General features: G+C 40.5%; 2 protein-coding genes, 1 long non-coding RNA gene and 1 pseudogene across 5 annotated transcripts; 1 reads left to right on the top strand and 3 right to left on the bottom strand.

Annotated features, from left to right (window-relative positions):
- The first annotated feature begins 172 nt into the window (after positions 1 to 172).
- Positions 173 to 988, top strand: LOC146568420 (uncharacterized). The gene is made up of 3 exons (XR_014893622.1): positions 173 to 223; positions 347 to 517; positions 611 to 988. It is a non-coding gene; the product is annotated as an uncharacterized LOC146568420 (long non-coding RNA).
- A 313-nt stretch (positions 989 to 1,301) lies between these two features.
- Positions 1,302 to 12,900, bottom strand: LOC146568418 (eukaryotic translation initiation factor 3 subunit C-like). 2 transcript variants are annotated; one of them, XM_085284459.1, is made up of 23 exons: positions 12,765 to 12,900; positions 9,453 to 9,567; positions 9,296 to 9,361; positions 9,009 to 9,198; positions 8,791 to 8,916; positions 8,510 to 8,564; positions 7,816 to 7,925; positions 7,542 to 7,696; positions 7,290 to 7,425; positions 6,900 to 7,003; positions 6,561 to 6,702; positions 6,239 to 6,364; positions 5,988 to 6,081; positions 5,601 to 5,788; positions 5,213 to 5,461; positions 3,500 to 3,691; positions 2,934 to 3,105; positions 2,694 to 2,853; positions 2,538 to 2,603; positions 2,311 to 2,398; positions 2,001 to 2,166; positions 1,833 to 1,874; positions 1,302 to 1,629 (listed from the first exon to the last, which is right to left on the bottom strand). In XM_085284459.1, the coding sequence occupies exons 2-23, from the start codon at positions 9,545 to 9,547 to the stop codon at positions 1,553 to 1,555; spliced, it is 2,799 nt and encodes a 932-aa protein (XP_085140585.1). In that variant the 5' UTR covers positions 9,548 to 9,567; positions 12,765 to 12,900; the 3' UTR covers positions 1,302 to 1,552. The 2 variants fall into 2 exon arrangements, with proteins under 2 accessions (XP_085140585.1, XP_085140586.1); XM_085284460.1 differs by having other exon boundaries at positions 12,864 to 12,885.
- LOC146568419 (uncharacterized) lies at positions 10,866 to 11,523 on the bottom strand (annotated as a pseudogene).
- Positions 12,901 to 13,545: 645 nt separating the features above from the next.
- LOC146568417 (uncharacterized) lies at positions 13,546 to 19,756 on the bottom strand. Of its 2 annotated transcripts, none has more exons than XM_085284457.1 (8): positions 19,557 to 19,756; positions 16,217 to 19,070; positions 16,000 to 16,045; positions 15,687 to 15,836; positions 15,112 to 15,201; positions 14,852 to 14,971; positions 14,022 to 14,093; positions 13,546 to 13,782 (listed from the first exon to the last, which is right to left on the bottom strand). In XM_085284457.1, exons 2-8 carry the CDS (start codon positions 18,959 to 18,961, stop codon positions 13,733 to 13,735), a joined length of 3,273 nt encoding a protein of 1,090 aa, XP_085140583.1. In that variant the 5' UTR covers positions 18,962 to 19,070; positions 19,557 to 19,756; the 3' UTR covers positions 13,546 to 13,732. The 2 variants fall into 2 exon arrangements, with proteins under 2 accessions (XP_085140583.1, XP_085140584.1); XM_085284458.1 differs by lacking the exon at positions 19,557 to 19,756 and adding an exon at positions 14,462 to 14,584 and having other exon boundaries at positions 16,217 to 18,998.
- Between the last annotated feature and the right edge of the window lie 468 nt (positions 19,757 to 20,224).

The following is a 20,224-nucleotide window of genomic DNA, read 5'->3' as shown; positions in this document are numbered from 1 at the left end:
TAGAAGTATAGAAAACATAGTTAGGGATTACATTATTTTAAAAACAGGCACAACTGTAATTGAATATTTATGGAGAAAACGGAGAGAAGCACAATAAGCCAACTTTGACTACATGAAGCAAATTTAATGAGTGTAGATGCAATTTTTTATTTTTAAATAAAAAGTGATTCTTTTTAACAAAGATGGTCTCTGGATCTGGAACACATATCAATGTTACCTGAAGGCAACTATCTCTATTTCTCTTCTCATTTTATCATCAAATATCAGACACTTTGTTACTTTCACTGGCAGTTAATGGTTTTAATTATAATTCTTTGTGTCTGTGGTTAAATTCTGTGGTTATCAGGACTCCAGGTCTCTCCTCTTAGATGCGCTGTCTCTATCCAAGAATGAGGGTTTCTGTTTGGGTGTCAAGCTGGTGAGAGGAGCCTACATGGACAAAGAGAGAAAACTAGCGATGAAAGAGGGTCACCAGGACCCCATCCATCAGAGCTGGGAGGACACCAATGACAGGCTGGTAAGACAGAACGAAAACCTCCGGAGTATAACAATCGCCAATCATTTTTGATCTTGATTCGACTCTTGATACATTTCACGTCTGCTTGAACAGTTATAACGGATGCCTTGATGTGATGCTGGACGTCATGTTGCAGGAACCTGAGCGGTACAGGTTCATAGTGGCCACTCACAACGAGGAGTCAGTGAGACGAGCTGTGACACGCTGAGACAGCAATGTAATCGAGGTGGTATTTGATGTACAGAAAATCAAAAGATTGCTTTCATATACTTTGTGTGAAATGCTTATCAAATTTCACAAAAAAGGAAAACATGATGCTCAGAATTTTCTGTAACCTACAGGTGAGGATTTATAAAACTAGACTTAAGCAACAGATCCAAACTTCTCTACAGACTAAGCTGCTTTTGCAAGATTTTTGTTTAAAGCATAATCGAAATGCTTTTTTCCGGTTTTTATATAATAAATATAATTTCACACACACACACACACACACACAGTCCTCTTTATAGAGCCTCTGTAGCTTTAGTTAGCAGACAGACTGCATGTCTTTTCTTGTGAATTGAAGTATTGTACTTGTCCAAAGCATTGTACAAAATGCAATGACTTATATGTAGGCAACAAAAGATGTACCACTTTTTAATTCACCCTCAATCCACTGATAAGCATCTTAAAGCAGGTGGACTGAGACTGATTTTAATGATATGCTTTTAGTTTTCCATACATGTACTGAATTTATATTATCACTGCAAAAAAAACCCCAAACAAAAATCAAACAAAACACAACACTGTTTAATATTTATTTATTAATCTGTTAAAATAATAAAACTCCAGATTTATTCCAAGAAATTGACAGAAATGTAATATCACATTCTGCCGTTGCTGACACAAAGCAATGCTAACTGACATAGAAACAGCAGCAAAACAGTTTCATTGAGGGAGCACGGCCAAGAGCCAAACTCACAAAATGAGGTACTGATGTTGTCTTGGAATGAAGACCAGCTCTGCTGTAAAAACTGAAATCCACAAACTTCAAGCTCAGTAATTTCCTTGATTTTGATTCCTGTAACCGCCTCTCTGGTAACCCGACTGCTTCTGCTGGTAAGATTTCCCATCTGCGGTTGTACAAAGACAACAATCATCTCATTAGTGTTCACACAAATTCACTAAACTACAAGAAAAGAAGAAAAAAACAAACCACAAAGGTGTAATACTGATGGATGAATTTAAAATAGCATCTACTGCTGAAAAGAGAACCCAACCCAAATCTACCTCATTGACATAAAACAGGAAACGACCTCAGTGAAATTTAACATACCTCTCTGGTAGGATTGCTTCTGTTGGTAGCCACCTTTCTGATCTGTATGACAAATGAAAGCTAATTATCATCTAATAGCAAAAGTTGGAAAATAAATGGTTCAGAAAGGTTAGAAATAAGTTCCAGATTTAACGATCCCTAAGTACTGTGAGAACATGATGAACTTACCCCTGTTGAAGTAACCGCCATAGATGCCCTGTTTCAGGTCAGATACGCGCTCGTTGTTCTCCACCAAGTTGCCCAGTTTCTCTGCCAGCTTCAGAGCCATGTTCTGCAGAGACGTTGGCTCAGTGCGGTGCATCATCACCGTCTGTGTGGGCTGGTCGAGTGACGCCTGTTGGGAAGAGAAAAATGGGGGGATCCAAATTAAAGGCATATAAAAAGTAATCACAAATATAAACACTCTCAAATATAAAAGCCCCCATGAGACTGCTGTGTCTATATTTTCAGTCCACAGAACAGAAACGTCGAGTCCTACCATCAGCTCCTCGTTGATGATCATCTTGCTGATTATGCTGTGGACTGTGGGCATCTCCAATTCAAACATCTCAGACAGCGTAGCCATGCTGAAGGACAGACAAGCGTAGTAAAATTAAGGTTTGGCAGAACAGTGACCGATCATCTTTGGTCTGTGGGGAAGCTGCAGTGGTCTACAGAAATCTGTGGTTTAGTAAAGACTGATGAAACTAATACATCTGTGCTCACCTGATGGAGTCGTATACACTGCTGTAGGTGAACAGATAGGTCCTCAGTGACTCTTCTTGGATTTTCCTATTAAAAAAACAAAACATAAGGACGTCTAAGTGGGATTATCACACTGGTGAATGAACCAAGTGATGAACAGGGGCAGTGTATGCTAACCTGACGAGCATCTCGCGTACTTTCTGGATCTCAGGGAACAGGTCCCAAACCTTACTGTTCATCTTCTCATTGATGATGAAAGAGTGGCAGGTACGCCAGTCTCCCATCTTCATGGCTTTGCTGGCTGCCACCACGTGCTCCCTCATGCTCTCTGGGGGTCCTGGAGGACAAATAAAGCTGTGGTTATCCTCTGTGGATGAAACTTCCTGCTACAACGAGCTCTCGTGATGCGTTTCGTACCTAGCAGGGGCTGTCTCTCCCCGACCCTGAGCTGGTGGTGGAACTGCTTGCTGATCATCCGGCGGCGGGCATCAAACTCATGGGCGGCCATGTAGGGTATTTCCAGCAGCATGGCTGACACCAGGTACACACACTCCAGCAGCTCCAGGTTGATGTGCATGTGGAACGGCACCTATTAGGGAGGATAAACGTCACGATGCATGTGTGTATCATCTAATGGATGTCTGACACATCAGTGTTTTAAAAATAAAGACCCAAACATTTGTCGTTTCATTACAGCCTTGATTTCACACTATTGTGGACACAGGCAGCTGGAGACACCATGGAATAGTTGGCACATTAATGTGAGGTCAAGGCCCATTTAGGGAAAAAACAAAAAAGTAACTAGTCACCAAGTGCACATGAACAATTGTATGAAATCTTCTGGAAATCTGTCCTGCAGCTGTGAGAGAGGGGCCCAAAAATTCACTCACTCACAGAGTAAATCCAGGTTACAAGCAGGTCAACACTGACAGAGAAACCAACATGTTAGTTAGAGTTAACTGCTCTGGTCAGACAGCACTTACTTGTCTTCGCTTTTCAATCTTCTCCTGCTCTGCATTCCTCTCCTGCATGTTCCTCATGAGCAGACCTTGACCCAGCAGCTCCTTGGCACGGCCAGAGGACTGAATGTCCAGCAGTGCATTGTGGGCATCTTTAATCATGCCCTGCCTAAATGCACAAATGCCAAGTTGGACCATTGTTCTGTTGTACAGGATCTGGTAGGAGGAGGGGAAAACGGTTAAAACAGGCGATCTGTATATACAACTAATAGTTAGAGTCAGAACACGTTCATATTATCTAAATAACTCTCAAATGTTTGAAGTTTTTCAGTCCGGCTTTAAGCCGTTTCATAACACAGAGACAGCTCTCATAAAGGTTATGAACGATATTCTGGTAGCGACGGACTGCGGTAAACACGTAGTGCTTATACTTCTAGATATGACTGCTGCATTCGACACAGTGGATCACGACCTGCTGATCTCTCGATTACAGCATTGTGTGGGCATTTCTGTCTTGGCACTCCTGTGGATAAAATCATATTTCTCAAACAGGAGCTTCTGTGTTAAGTTGGGTTCATCATCGTCCTCTGTGGCCCCTCTGCCATGGGGTGTACCACAGGGATCTATTCTTGGGCCATTACCATTTTCGTTGTATCTCCTGGCACTGGGTGCAATCTTTCGTAAACACAAAGTCTCATTTCATCTATATGCTGATGATTGCCAGCTTTATTTTTCTTTCAGTCGTTCTGATAGCTCCACAATTAGACTCCTGCTTGATTGCCTTAGCGATTTTAAGTCATGGATGGCTCTAAACTTTTTTAAATTTTAATGAACGTAAAACGGAAGCAATTCTGTTTGGCCCGAATCGTTCCTCTGATATCCCTGATGTTGACCTTGCTGCTCTGACCCCTCACCTGAAGAGCTCGATTACCAATCGTGGGTTAAAAATCGACTCTGCACTTACTTTTGATGGCCACGGGAATGGGGTGGTGAAATCATCATTCTATCAACTCAGGCGTCTGTCGAAGGTTAAACCTTTTCTTTCAAGGCGTGACTTGGAGACTGTTATCCATGCGTTTATAACCTAATAATAGGGGTTGGACTGGGCACTCTGACACGCCTGCAGCTAGTACAGAATGCTGCGGCATGGTTTTATCTGGTAGAAGGAAATTTGAGCACATTACTCTGGTTTGGGGTTCCCTTCACTGGCTTCCAATTGAATTTAGGATTCATTTTAAATTTCTTTTATTGGTTTTTAAATCCTTAAATGGTCTGGCACCTGCATATGTCTCATTTGCTGAAGCCCTATGTCCCCACTCGTTCGCTCCGGTCAGCTGAGCAGCCGTTACTCCAAGTCCCCAAATCACGGCTGAAACTGAGAGGAGACCGAGCGTCTCTATCGTGGCTCCAAAGCGTTGGAATAATCTTCCTCGAAGATTATTATTATATTATATTATTATTATTATATTAATAATCAACATCAGTGCTGGTTTTTAAATCCAGATTAAAAATGCATTTTTATTCGCTGGCTTTTGACTCAGTGGTTAACTGACTTGTATTTACTTATACTTATTGTTTTTGCTATGTTTATTATTTTATCGTATTTATTATTCTTATTGTATCTCTTATATTTCTATTGTTCAACACTTTGGTCAGCCTTGTGTGTTTTTAAAGTGCTATATAAATAAACTATGATGATGACGATGATATGAAGAAATAATGATTACGAGTGCCTACCTGTACAGGTGGGTCAGCGTGTTGGATGTTGTCCTGCAGGTGACTCATCAGCATCAGGTCACGTGCCTGGTACCAGCGTGAGTGCAGAGCATGGTGATATATGTGGCAGAGGATAGCACAGGTACGGATACGGTCGGTGCGATCCTTGGCGTAGATGAACTTGCAGAGGCGGTCCATGATCACAGCGCTGTCCTCTCCCTCGCTCTCCTCCTTGTTCTCCTCCTTGTTCTCCTCCTGGTCCTGCTCGGACTACACAACAGAAAAACACTTCAGCACACCATTTTACACCTTATGCATAACATTTCATTAAACATCATAAAAATAGCATCATGATGCAGATGTTTGTCAAGAAAAGAAAGTTCTGATTCTGCACAGTGCCGTCTCTCACCTTGGTCTCTCCCTGCAGGCCCAGGCTGCGTCTGTGAGCTTTGTAGTCAAACTTGTAGTAGGTGTGCATGATTCTGCGCAGGTAGACACGGCAAATTTCTTCTGTGGAGCCTTTGTTCTCCATGTAGGTGAGCAGCCGGTCAACGATGCCACAAACCCTGCCCTCATCTTTGAGATTGTCAACGTATTCTGAAGGAAGATTTTAAAAAAAAGAGAGGAAAGAATAAGCAAAATACATCCATGTGAGCAGCAAATACAGCAATACAAATTTCAAGGGTGATGTAAATCCCACATTTTAGATTGCAACCCGTTAATCCACATTTACAGTCCTAACACATTCACCCTCACAGCAGTTAATAATCGTCACTCAGGTTTTGGCACCACTCACCCTGAGAGTGGGGATCAGTGTTCTGCATGATCTTTGTAAATTCTTCATCCATCCTTTCTACCAGGGTTAAGATGCATCCGCGCACCCTGAAAGGCTAACAAATACACACAAAGAAATGAATACCAGCCCATAGTTCACAAGACAGTTGATACAAATGCAGACAGTTCAACAGCTATGTGAGTGTTTTATTAGTCTAAACTGCTTTCTTTCTTTAAGTCCACAGATTGCTTGGGGTGGATGAGTGGGATCACCTGATCGGAGACGGCCAGATTCTCGCTGTCCTCTGCGATGTTCTCTCCAATGAAGATGTTGTTGTGCTCAAAGAGAATGTCCAGCAGCTCATCTATACAATCCAGACACTTTTTCCACATGTCAGGCTAAAAAAGGAGACAAGCCAGAAGAACCATAACTCAGGAACTCATTCTTTTCAATCCAAAATGTTAAACAGCACAAATAATTTTTGTGATGACTTGCAATTTTAAGATATTTCATGTAACATGAAACACTACAGTAAATCACAGGAACCCTTTTGGTTTTGTTGATACTGTAAGAATTAAAAGCAGTGTCACTCACTTTCATGAAGGCTGCCAGGTTGGGGTTGTAGTCGTACAAGGAGGCAATAATGTTGAACTTGATCTTGACCAGGATACCTTGGCCCAAGTTATTCTCTGCAGCGATGGCTGCCAGAGCATGAAATAGCTCAATTTGAGCCGCCCTGTCAGTGAGGGAGGAGAAAAAAGAAAAAAAGGAGTCAGGATTTGTTCAGGAGAAGAATTTCTCTGAAATTCATATACTGGACATACTTCCACATGACACGCCTGGTTTTACATTGACTGGATATCAACAGTCGTGTGAATACGTAACTTTTTTTAAATATATATTTTTAAGCTTTAGTGATAAATGCAGTCGTACCTGTCTGTTCCCTTTTTGCCTCTTGCTTGCAGGATCTCATTCAGCTTCTTCACCACCACCGCTGTGTTGATCTCGGTGCCTTTAGCAAACATTTTGGGTTTCTCCTGAATGGTCGCAATGGGGGAAAAAACAAACAAACTTAAAATTAAAAATACAAACAACGTGTTGAATAAACTCTTAGAGGCAAGTTTTTCTTTTTACAGTCATTGATTTTGTTAAATTAACCAGACAATTGCATGTTGATTTTATCACTGTCATTACTATAAATGAACACGTCGGCACTGAAACACAAACAAGCTAAACTAAAATAAGAAGCAGCACCAGTGCATCTATTCTTCTGTCCGGCCGGCATCAAGTCCAAACAGTTTTATGTTACCATCTGTTCTTTACCTTAACCAGAGGTACTCCTCTGTTAACCTTCTCCCAGCCTCCTTCCTCCTCAGCCTCCTCCTCAATTTGTTCTTTCTGTTTGGGCTTCTTCTTCCTCTCCTCCTTCCTGACTCCAGGCTTTTCAGTGTCCTGGGACCTGAGGACAGACGCAGTGTTTGGTAACAACACATTCACTCTACATGACTCTCTCTGCGGTAAAATTTGACTTAAAATCTAAAAAAGTGTCTGAACAGATATTCAAAGTATTTAGACCTTTTAACTTTGAGGAAGGTCACAAGACGCTTCCTCTTTAAGGCATTTTCTTCTTCCTTATCAGAGGTTTCACTCCTGCTGTCTGAGTCGCTTGGGCTCCAGTCTCCATCATCATCATCATCATCATCATCTTCATCAGAAGAAGAGGACTTATCCTTTTGAGAGAAGGGAAAAACTCAAAATCTTAGCTCAGGCATCCTCTCAAATAAACTGTGCAAGTATTTTGTCTTTCCCACCAGATCTTTTGCTGTAGTTTAGTTAAATGACCTCTTACCTCAGATTCCTTGGCAGTCTGAGAACGGTCGGTGGCTTCTGAAGGCGCCTCAGGCTTTTTCTTCAAGAAGGACTTTGATGACACCTCTCCTTCACTGTCAGAGGACGAGCCTTGTGGACCAAAGAGACAAATCAGACGATGCTGGCTCCTTTCCCCTCAGCACCAACACACATTGATCATCTCATCATTTGCAGCTAATCTTTGTACAGCACGTGAAAATGTGACTGACTGAAGCACAGAATGAAGTAATGAAAGGGGGCAAAAAAACTCTTAAACTGAGTTTTTAAGTAATAATGTACAAAGTAAACTTCATAATTTACGTAAAACATTCTAAACTTCATTAGTTATAACTGATTAATCTGCTGCTGGAGTTTCTTCTGAGTAGATTAAAAACAGTCAAAAGTTTCAACCGAACAAACTTTTAAAATCAGCTTAGTTTTTGCAGTTAAACTTCAGATTCTGTATAATATATGTATAATGTATAATATATCATGGAGCTGGACCTTCAACAGTCCTTTTTAATAAGCCCATTTTCACTGGCAGCCTACAGGTTGATGTACAAGAATGATTGATCACTCATGATGAGACTTGACACGTGCACTACACATAGACACATTTCACCTATGCCCCTATTGAATCCTATGCTTTCCGGGTTGAATCCTTTACACATAACCTGTATAAACAACCAGCTCACCAGAGTCCTCTGGCTCCTTCTCCTCCTCCTCCTCATCTGCAGACTCCTGTGGATTCTAGCAGGGAGAGAGAGACAAGACATTCTGATAACTGCTTTTTTTAAGGCTGAAATTCGTATAAATTCTAATACACCAGATTAAATAACACCAGAAGGAAGCTGCTCAGCACATTGACAGTCTTTTGACCACAGAACAGATCTGATGAGACCTAAGTTTACACCCCCCCCCAGAGATTCATACAATGCATAGAAAATAAACATGAAGATTTAGTCTTTGACTTTACCTCCTTGTATGCTGCTATTTCTGACTCAAAGTCTCTGTTGTACTTGCGGATCTTCTGACGCAGGGTGCTGAGAGCTTTTGCATTGTTCTTGTTCATCTTCTTCTTCCCCTCTTTATCCTCCCAAAGCTGTAAAAATAATGTTAAGTATTTGATTAGGACAAACACAATGACAATTAAATCATTAAATTGCAGTTTAATTTTTTGTCCAAGCTACTAACCTGGTTCAAGTAGTCCTCCAAGTCAGCCAGAAGGCGGATATAGAAGGGAGGAATACCCTCTTTATCCACTATATTCTTGCTTTTAAGGAAGGCTCGACAAAGCTGCTCAAACTCCTCCAGACACTTGGACATGTCTCGAATCTTCATAGCGTTGCGGATAGTCTTTATGAGGTTCGTCAACTCTTCAAACCTAAGATTCAAGAATAAATTTAGTCAAAAGAAAGAAAAAAGGGGCAAAATTTTGTATAGACTTTAAAGTTGTGACCTTTTAAAAATACCACACCAACCTTTTATCTTTGGCGCTGCGCACCACTCTTTTTGTGTCCTCCTCATCGTCGCTAAGAAGCAGCGACCTGTGAAAACCAAGTGCACAAGTCAGATCTTTACAGGAAGAACAATGTATGTGATGAGTTTGTGATGAGATTTATTCCAAGTTTCACTTACTGCTTGAAAGTGGCTCCGGGTGCTTTATCAGTGATCTCATCGTCAGATGAGGACTCCTCTGACTCACTGTCAGACCTGGCAAAGAATCGAGACATTGCTGAAGGATGCTGTCAATCTGTAGAGAAATACAAAGTAATGAGTGGTATTACAGAGATGCAGCTCCAGATTCTACGTGTGGTATACCAGCACATATTCAGCTGACAAAGATATTCACTGTCAAACAGATGTGTGCCAAACTTGTTTTTCAGGAGCCACTACCAACAAACCAGCAAATACACACTGAATATTTCGTCCTTGACATTTGTGAGGTTACCTTAAACACAAAGTCTTCTTACTCTTCAACAATAAAACATTAACTGTCTTGAGTTTACCTGGTGATATTCTCATGCACGAGGCGATATTCTCACGAGGCGACTGCGAAAACGGCAAATAAACGTCACCACGCAGATGTTGTTTACAGGACAAGAATCAATGATCTGGGGAATCATGTCTTCATTGTTGTTCCCCTCGTACATTTTATTATTCCAATTTCAGCATTTTCGCCCCACAAATAAAGCATGCAGTTTGCTTTGTGTGCACTCAAATGGAGTCGAGCCAACTAGCATCACCTGTGGCCAAGTGCCATAGCCTACAGTCAGATCAACTTCTGACACATCTGCACCTGGCTCTATTACCATGTTTGAATTATAATTTTATGCACAATATAATTGTAACTTTCACTGTTTTTTGTTCTTGTGGATCTCGCAAATAAACCTTTAAACTAAATAAAATGGTACCAAAATTAAATTAGCACTCCTATTGTTCATAATGATTTTAATATTTTTTTCCATAACAAAGAAATATGTCTCCAGCAAACATTACACATTAATCCTTGACTGGTGTTGCAACATCACATCCTCTTATCATAGTCTCAGTGTTTTCTCTGAAAAACATTTGAAATGATGGGATAACTGATTAGCACAGCTAGCGAGAACTGTTTGGTTAATTTAACAAACATTTGTGAGGAGATAGGACATACAGTAAATGTACAGCAGTTAGACAATAATTAGTAAGCAATAGAGTCAGTGTGATTAAGTAGACCTTGTGAAAGTGAGTAACTCTTGTGTGCCAGTTGGTGTGTCATGTGTTTTGGAGTTTTTAGGTGAGTTCATTTTAAAACGTCAACTTTCTAAGTTAAGAATATTCATAAGTTAATTTCCCCAAATTACATATGACCTCTATTTTGTAGCTGGATCCACTGACGTATCACATAGTAGCTGGAGCAGTCTCAAATGGAGAACAGCTCACTGCTGCCACCTGTGGCCAACTGCCATAGCCTACAACCAGATTACATCTGTAATCGCTCTCTGCACAAGAAAAGTCAACACACACTGTGCGGTACCACTCTCCACAGCAGGTGCATTCAATCTGAAAGAAAAACTATGTTGTCAGAGTAATTTATCTAAAGTCAGGTTGCTGAATGAAGTTACTGCAGATAAGGCTTTTCCTTAGCTGTGGATCGCTCAATGTGTTCTGCATCCTCAGCTTCTTCTGTACTGCTAGGTGTAAGCCCTCAACTTTCTTAGTGTTCAAGTTGAACATTGTACATTTAGTCATTGGTGTTGAAGTAATCAAACAGTCTGCCTTTAAATCCAGGGTGTCATCCAAATTGAAACACTTGGCTTTGAGGTTCACTGTACCAAAGCTTTGACGGTTTAAAGAATTGGAGAGCCCGCCCACCACAGGCAGACCTGAAAGATCTTTAGTCTCACAGCTGCCACTGCCAGAAGCGTCATCATGGGTTTCAACCTCCTTGCCACTATGGTCCTTGGCATCTGTGTCACATTATGCTTTGATAGATCGGGACGACTTCAGAATTGTTGTCTTTAGGGCTGGTGGTTAGATTACTGACTTCAGGTGTGGAGGGCTTGTCTGAAGACCTCGGGCGGATGTTGCACGAGCTTGTTTCTGACAAAGTTATGGTGCCATTGGGCCTGGAGGTATTGTGGTGACTGTCATTTGGGTTCACCTCTGATAAAGTTATTGTTCCATTTGGCTTGGAAACACTTTGGTGACCGTCACATGAGCTCATTTCTGTCAGTTATTGTGCTATTAGGCTTTGAAGCAATTTGGCTACTTTCACTCTGGACCGTTTCCAACAAAGTTATTGTGCCACTCTTCTTGGAAGGTGGTTTAGAATCAAAAGTGTTGTTCTTGAGGTCTTCCCCTAATACAGTGCTGCCACTGCATTTATGCAGAGGATGCAAATGGAGCACATTGCCTTACAGATGAGCAATTTTGATGTGGGATGTTTCAGTGGTGCCAAAAGCTGCCGGACCTGAAGTTCCTGTCCCAGCTTTGGTGCAGCTTACAATAAATGGAGGAAGATCAGGTGTCTTATTCTGAGAGTAGGAAACTGAAGCAGTAGTATTTAAATCATTAGACATGCTCAGATTAGCGGCCTGCATGACATTAAATGTCCCATTCCCAGAGTTTGATGCTTTTGCTGGTTTATCGGTAGCGGCTCCTGAAAAGCAAGTTTGCCACACATCTGTTTGACCATCACCAGTCAATCTGAAACACTGGTGTTGTGCCAAAAACTGATTGCCTGCCAAAAACTGATTTCCAATGTTTCCGTGTATTTTTTATGTGTAATATAGTTAGGTATGTTGCTAAAAAGACTTTGGTGAACAGGTATTACAAAGGAGTTATATATAAAATTTAAAAAAATACCCGTTTCTCAAGTATCATTATAACTGTGTTATTGTACTTACATTATAATCAATCAAGTCCCTTTTGTCCACTTAAAATATGTTTACAGAACTATTGTTGTATTTGTTGCAATCTCAGCTGTCCTCTTGGCCAGATTACTCTTAAAAGAGGCATTTTTAAAGTCAACAAGAATTTTTTTTAACTGCGAAAATACAGGATTTATAAAAGTCATTGCCAAAAACTGATTGCGGCTTCTACCTTGTTAGAGGAATGTTGTTTGTCGCTCAAGATGACTTGATATCATTCATGAGTGATACATTTGATATATGTTTCACATATTATAGACCAACAAGTTATTTATAGCAGTTTAAATATAGGCAGTTTTTAAACTTAAATGTTTTAATTATTTTCCAGAAAAACGTCCACCGGCCTTATAGTGCTGACACTTAAATGCGTCTATACCGCAGAATATTAGCCTAATGCTAGCAAACAGACTGGATTACAGTCGACAAAAGAAATGAAAACCAAGTTGCAGTTGGGCTTACACGCCTTACCTAGAATGCTTTCACGGCAAATAAACGAAAATACAAAAAAGTCGCACACTTAGTGAATTAAACTCACCTACAACCTAGTAAAAGTTATTCCGCGGTGTTTAGTTTGAGCTGTTTAAAAATCCAGTTTTCTTGTCGAAGGAAAAGAAAATGCGTGCAGCACTCTTACCGGGCAATTTCGTCAGAACAGGAAGTACTCTGATGATCAACAACGTGAATAGTCCGCAGCACTGAAGGCTCTCCGCTCACAGCGCCACTCAGCGGCTGAAACAGTGCATTTAAAAATCCCATTCTGTTGTTCTCACGGGAGTTTGGAGAAAAAAAACGAATCGTTGGTCTCCACTTTTTCCTTAGCTGGTTCACCACTGCTTCCGAGGAAAGGGATTACACCAGCAAAACTGGACAAAAGTAACAGTGAAAGCATTACATACGGGTAAAGTTTTAACAACTCTACCTTTATATAATATTGTATTGGAAAACCTTGCTTTTAAATCGCAGTGCATGGTAAATATTTGCCTACACTGTATTCTTGTATTTATGGAGATATACCAGTGTGTTGAATAACCTGAGATAAAGATATCCAAAGTCACAGGGTTTCACTGGAAATTCAATATTTTTAACAATAGAATATTAATCTATTATACAATATTTAATTTCAGTGGTGGAATGCCAGTAGCTATGCGTGTTGAATATGCTGATGTTTTATTTATACCCGGCAGCTTGACAATGAGTATCAGTATTTGAGTACAGTAATTCTAAATCGCAAAGACTGACATTTCCAAATACTGAAAAAAAGGTGTTCAAATGTGTCCTCCCAGCAGAGCACTCTCCAAAGTGTTAGACCAACCAAATGAAAGACCAACACATATTATTAAATTTATTAGAGTTGAAAATAAACAGTGTAATGTTAAACACACAAACAGACAAAATCTCATCCTCACTGCAAAATAGAAAAAAACAAAAAACATTTCTACTTTAGTGAGTAAATTATTTTACGTAATTATTAACATTTAAAAACAGCAGATATGCTTTAAAGTATTAACACCGGGATTTCACTGGGACATCTTGTTTAGTGTATTTCAGCAACTCTAGAAGAGAAAAAGAGGAAAACTTAATTATGTTCCTACAATAAAAGATTGCTTGTGTAACATAAATAACATAACCAAAAAGGAAAAAAAAAAAAAAAAGAGGATCACTTGATAATACTGAGTATATGATATGATTTGATTGAGTAAAGTCCAAATTCTTCAAGTTGTAATGTCTCCTGACTTCTTAATAATTTCTACAATTTAGACCCATATAACCACAGTAACAGGCCATCTGATACCTTCTTTCAGCCTTGTGTTTTCTTCTGATATCAGTTTAAGTTGTTCTTCAAGCTCAGCACATTTTGCGCAACCTGAAAAACAGTTTGCATCATTAATTAAAGAGGACAAATGGGAAATTGTAACGCCCACAATTTACAGTCTATGCTAATTATTTTCACCATTGTCTTTAAATAGCAATTGATATACTGGGACATTGTATGAATACATAGGACTTAACAATCTTGTGTTAGTTGTTGTTGTCGTTTAATGTTCACAATTGTATGACATGAAATTAAAATCCAATTAACACATAATAATAACAACACAGAGTAAAAGTAACCTTCAGACAACATGAACACGTGATTTTAATAAACACAAAACAACCAAATTGGTTCTGAGTACCAACAGTCCACTAGAAATTACACAGCTGAGACTTGTCTCCTCAGCACTCTCAACTTACTGTGGATTTGGGTTTTAGGTAGTGGTGCTTTATTGCTGATTCCAGGCTGTTTCAGGGGCCTGGCTCTGTTGGGAGCATTACATGCTTTTGAGGGTTCACTCATACATGCTGGCACTGCAGCCTCTTAAAGCATGAAAGCACCACAGGAGTTCACTACAGGTTACTGCGCTCGTGAAGCTGTTCAGCAGCATAAATCACATCAAACTTTGGCCAACTGCCCAACAGTTAGTGGAAAAAGCCAACAAACCCTTTGGCATATCAGGAAATCTGCACTGATTAGTTTATCTTTAGAAAACACAGTGAAGTACTGTTCTAAACCTGTGACTTAGATAAAGTTCAAACCATGTCACAAGTTTCAAGTGCAGAAATTCCAGTAAATTTCCAACATACCTTCTCCTTGAGCTTTGGCAGGCAAAGCTCTCTTACTGGGCTGCTTGAGGATTGTCGCTTTGTTTGTAGCATCACTGGCAGATACTGGAGCTCCGACACTATTGCATGGATCAGAAGCATCTGCAAAGGGTGGAAAAAAGAAAAATCTACATGACTGTACACTTACACTTAGGTTTCAAGCTTCATGCAAATACCAAAAATACCAAACAAAGCTGTTAAAAAGGCTGCAATACTAGAGCATGATTTTCTTATTTATTTACCCATTTTCTTCCTCTTTGACACTAGCAAACTGTCAGCTCTGGTTAGAGGGTGCTTCTTTGCTTGTGAAGTCTTGGTCACAGGGTTAGTTGCTATGTAGACAAAAAGGAGAAACTGTTACAGAAAAATAAATGAACACATCTTTCACAAAAATCAGATACATTTCTACAGTAATTTCCTTCTCTATAAAAAGCCTGAAAGACCACAGAAGACAACTAAAGCAGATGATCACAGAATTATTTCCATGGTTAAAAACAAAACAACTTCACAACATCTACCAAAGTCCACAACACGCTGGAGGAAGTAGAGGATCATTGTCAAGACCTCCAGTCAAGAGAAGCCATTTATAAATGGAAATACAGAGAGTTTACAATGAGGTGTAAAACCACTAGTTACACTCAAGAACAAGAAGGCAATATTAAACCAGAAAACACATAGAAGTTTGGCATCAGCTGCATTTTTATCAATTTTTTCCCCCCTCGAGTATCAGAAGAAAGGCAACTTTACTGTGTATCTGAAGTGAGGGCAAATTGAAACTTTCTAATGTACAGATACAGTTTGACAAATGTGTGAGTACCTGTAGGTCCACAGAGCTTGTCGGTACTTGAAGAAATTGCTGTACTGCTTCTTGTTAAAGGTGGCCTAAGACACATAGTAGCTCTCTGGATCCCTGATGGGATTCCACTAAACTGCGATCTTTGTGAGCCACAAGCGGGCAGCTTGGATCCTGGTGTTGGTACAAAGGGGAAGACAGAGATGCCCCGGACGCACCGTGCGAACACACAGATACAGTACATAGTTACACTGAGGTTATTAAACACATGATTATGGGAATAACAAAACTGGGACCTATGCAAACCTATCTAAAAACAAAGGTATACACTTCCTACCTGTTGCTGTAGCACGCAGGTTGTAGCAGGATGTTACTCCTGTGGTCTTAAATACACACACACGAAAAGAGGACGTTAACGACAGACTGTCAAGTACATGGATGTACAGCTTTTAATCAGTACAAAATAAAATGGAACAAATAATAACTAATAGGTTCAACCTGTGTTCATTTTCTCAGATGGTAATATCAACATTTTGCAAACATTTAAGTCCTACCCCCTGGGGTGCATCAGGGGCAGTGGCAGCAGTGTTTCTTGAAGCTTCAGCTTGGGTTCTTTGTCTTTTCGTAGGTAAGTTGGATGCCACTGTATTCAACCTGGCTGGAATTGAGGAATGTGACTTTGATTTCATCAGCTGAGCTCCAGCTTTTGGGGGAGGGCAAAGGGATTTAGCAGCTGGCTGTTTCAAGATTGTTTTACGGTCACAGACAAGGTTTGATGGGTCTGATGGCACCTGATCAGCTGGCTTCCTGGGACCATCTGTGTACAGCTTCTTCTGTACTGCTAGGTGTAAGCCCTCAACTTGCTCAGTGTTCAAGTTGAACATTGTACATTTAGTCATTGGTGTTGAAGTAATCAAACAGTCTGCCTTTAAATCCAGGGTGTCATCCAAATTGAAACACTTGGCTTTGAGGTTCACTGTACCAAAGCTTTGACGGTTTAAAGAATCGGAGAGCCCGCCCACCACAGGCAGACCTGAAAGATCTTTAGTCTCACAGCTACCACTGCCAGAAGCGTCATCATGGGTTTCAACCTCCTTGCCACTATGGTCCTTAGCATCTGTCGTAACATTATGCTTTGATAGATCAGGGGCAATGTCAATATTGTTGTCTTTAGGGCTGGTGGTTAGATTACTGACTTCAGGTGTGGAGGGCTTGTCTGAAGACCCCGGGCGGATGTTGCATGAGCTTGTTTCTGACAAAGTTATGGTGCCATTGGGCCTGGAGGTATTGTGGTGATCGTCACTCGGGTTCACCTCTGATAAAGTTATTGTTCCATTTGGCTTGGAAGCACTTTGGTGACCGTCACATGAGCTCATTTCTGTCAGAGTTTTTGTGCTATTAGGCTTTGAAGAAATTTGGCTACTTTCACTCTGGACCGTTTCCAACAAAGTTATTGTGTCGCTCTTCTTGGAAGGTGGTTGAGAATCAAAGGTGTTGTTCTTGAGGTCTTCCCCTAATACTGTGCTGCCACTGCTTTTATGCAGAGAATGCTTTTCAAAGGTGGCGTTCTGCACAGCAAATGGAGCACATTCCTTTAAAGATGAGCAATTTTGATTTGTGATGGGGGATGTTTCAGTGGTGCCAAAACCTGCCTGACCTGAAGTCCCATCTTTGGTGCAGCTTACATTAAATGGAGGAAGATCAAGTGTCTTATTCTGAAAGTGGGAAACTGAAGCAGTAGTATTTAAATCATTAGACACGCTCAGATCAGCGGCCTGCACGACATTAAATGTTCCATTCCCGGAGTTTGATGCTTTTGGGTTTGGCTGTGTCGCATAGTTTTTCAACTCATCGTTTACTTTGTGACAAGATTCCACAAGGTCTGAGGGGGCGTCCTTTTGACTACTACTACACTCCATATTCGATGTAGACCTTACACTCTGAGCTGACGTGTCATTGGACGAGGTTGTGTCATGTGTAACATTAGCTGGTTGACTGCTGAATGTATCATCAGGTGATGTTGAGCTCATCTTCATATTTTGTCCACTGGGCTCGTTGGCTGACTTTGCTTCATGGCTGGCAATCAGGTCTTTAATGATAGCTTCAGGTTTATCAGAAAACTCCACAGGCTCTTCCCGGATCTCTGAGGTAACTTTTTGATTAGCACTGCACTCCACATTAGAGTCTGCAGGTATGTCACTAGAAGATATTATTTCTCGAGTAACATTAGCAGGATTTTTCCCAAGTGTATCCCCTGCCGATGCTTGACTCGTCTCTATATTACATTCACTGGGCTCTGATGAAGACTTGCTATTTTCCAAAACACTTCCCATAGTAATATCCAAAGAGGTTTTTGCTGTGCTTTCCCCCACACACTTGTCGGATTGTACACTTGTACTTAGCAATTTTTCGCCCGAGATGACATCTGAACTGCTAGGCTGTGCCGCGATTTTTCCACTTTCCATTCCATTAAAAGACCTGTCGCGTTTCAAATCAAGCGGAGGAAGAGCCTGAGTCACATCCATGGAGGTGGTCTGTTCTCCTGATGATAATGGTGAATCACGTGTAACATCAAGGAGAGTAATTTCTGGCAAGAATTTGTCAAGTATCAGCCAGGGGACCGGAGCATGCTTGTTCTGAGAGGCATCAATCATTTTGACATCTGGGTCTGTAATCTCTGTTGTTGCCATATGTTGTGAAAGATCAGGAGGATGAATTTCAGGAATATTTATTTTAGGGCTTGTGCTTGCAGAAGTTGCAGGTGCGCTGTCAGGAGCAGGGGAGTCATTTCTAGTAAGCTGTATGGTAGAATCACACATAGAATCAAATAGGGTCACTTCTGGCAAGCATTCGTCACCTAGAAAGGACACAGGACCATCCATGTCACTGAATAATTGCCCAGAATAGCTACTAGGGGGATCTGAGTTTAACTGTTGGACAGAACCTTTTGTTGATTTTTGACAATCTGCTGTGGCTGCACCAAAGGAGAAAAGAGAAAGTGTCTGACGACGATTATTTTCATGTGTTGAACTTTCTGGAGATTTGTTGCCGATATTTAAGTATTTTAAAATTGGTGTCAGAGCAGACTGGAAAGAAATCCGTGACTTTGGCTTGCTGCCTGTTGGAGCAGGGGTTGAAAAGGTGCAGGTGTCAGGAAGAGGCTTGTTTTCTTCATGGGGCCATTTGAGTTTAGAAGTCCCAGCTTTAACAGTGCCCCCGGGTGGAATGTTTTCACAGCACTCATCGGCATCTGGATTTTCCCGAATGTATAAGCCTCGCCCAGTTGGTTTGTTGGCCATGGATGGTGATGCTTCTTCTCTCACAGAATAAATGAAGGGCTTCTTATTTAAAACAGAGGGCAATACTCAGACTCCACACATATTATCAGCTGTCTCAGACTCCCTGTGCCTAAAATAAGAAAACAGAGCTTGACTTCATTGGCTTATGTAGGCAACTGAATGAAAATGTCTCACTGCTGAATTATTTTACAGCTATTTTATTTATACAAACTAGATATTAAAACAGCAAAATCAAAATGCAATTTAGCACCGACAGTAACGGACGACCATGTAATCTCAACTTGTGCTGAGTTTCTAATGTTACACCCCCCAAAGGGGAAAAAAAAAAACCCATGTCAATTTATTTTAAACCAGTAAAACTAGAGATTAGGTAACGCATACAGCAACATCATAGCTTAGGAACACAGATTTGGTTTGTAACGTAGAGTTACGGCGGTTTTAGGTTGGAAAACGTTGCTTTCCGATTGTTTACTATGTCATATTTACGATAAATAGTTATTTCATTCATGTAATGCTCGGAACACGAGATCATCTTGAACGAGCATAGCTAAAACCTTGTAACGTTTGTTAGAAGAACGGAACCAGCTCTGCTTACCTGTAAACACGAACTTCTTAGCGGATGTTTATAGATGTGAAACTGTTTTAGTCTCAACGAGATTCTGGTTTGATAAGACAAACACGGATACTACAAAATAAATATCAGCATAAACTCTGAAACGTTTATCTTGTTAACCAACGAAGCGCCTGTCTAGTTCAAAATGTCAGTTTCCTTCACGCTCATTGGATGCTTTACACCAATCATAACGCAAGGATTCTTCTTCTGTGTTTAATCATGAATTAGCGTTCATGCACAGACGATAGCGTTACAGTGCCATCTAACGTTGTTTTGAAAACATTTCGTGACCTTTAAAGTGTGCTTAAGTGGGCTGGGCCAGTGAAACGCTCCTTTCAATCAGTGTGTAAATAAGGTTGACTACACATGTAATCCATCTTAATGTAAAAAAGGAATGCAATTTCAACAGTATGTCTCAGTTTTTCTACATCATAGAAAAAAATGCAGCTATAGCAAATGAAAGAAATGTGCCAGTATGACTATTTGGGCTTAAACGAGAAGAAATACATATGTAAAATTATAGAAAAAGCTCACTGGCACCACTGTAAAAAGACAAATAACAAAAAACAACCCCCCCCCCCCCCCCCCCAAAAAAAAAAAAAACCCCAGAAATGTCTGAATGATTATATAATAGCATTTAACTGCTTCTG

The sequence above is a fragment of the Mchenga conophoros genome, linkage group LG8, assembly GCF_057382185.1.
Source record: "Mchenga conophoros isolate Kocher_MC1m ecotype Shallow Benthic linkage group LG8, M_conophoros_male_GT1.1, whole genome shotgun sequence".
Classification (NCBI taxonomy): domain Eukaryota; kingdom Metazoa; phylum Chordata; class Actinopteri; order Cichliformes; family Cichlidae; genus Mchenga; species Mchenga conophoros.
This window is presented reverse-complemented; position numbering and strand designations above follow the sequence as displayed.

Coding starts and splice junctions, on each gene's coding strand:
- LOC146568418 (XM_085284459.1), bottom strand. CDS start 9,547: ATGTCTCGATTCTTTGCCAGGTCTGACAGTGAGTCAGAGGAGTCCTCA. Junction 7,426..7,541: donor ACCTTCCTCAAAGTTAAAAG/GTCTAAATACTT, acceptor GTCTGTCCTCAG/GTCCCAGGACACTGAAAAGC. Junction 5,462..5,600: donor GCCTGCAGGGAGAGACCAAG/GTGAGAGACGGC, acceptor TCTGTTGTGTAG/TCCGAGCAGGACCAGGAGGA.
- LOC146568417 (XM_085284458.1), bottom strand. CDS start 18,961: ATGGCCAACAAACCAACTGGGCGAGGCTTATACATTCGGGAAAATCCA. Junction 14,972..15,111: donor GTCAAAGAGGAAGAAAATGG/GTAAATAAATAA, acceptor CACCCTTTGCAG/ATGCTTCTGATCCATGCAAT. Junction 14,585..14,851: donor TGCCAAAGCTCAAGGAGAAG/GTATGTTGGAAA, acceptor TCATGCTTTAAG/AGGCTGCAGTGCCAGCATGT.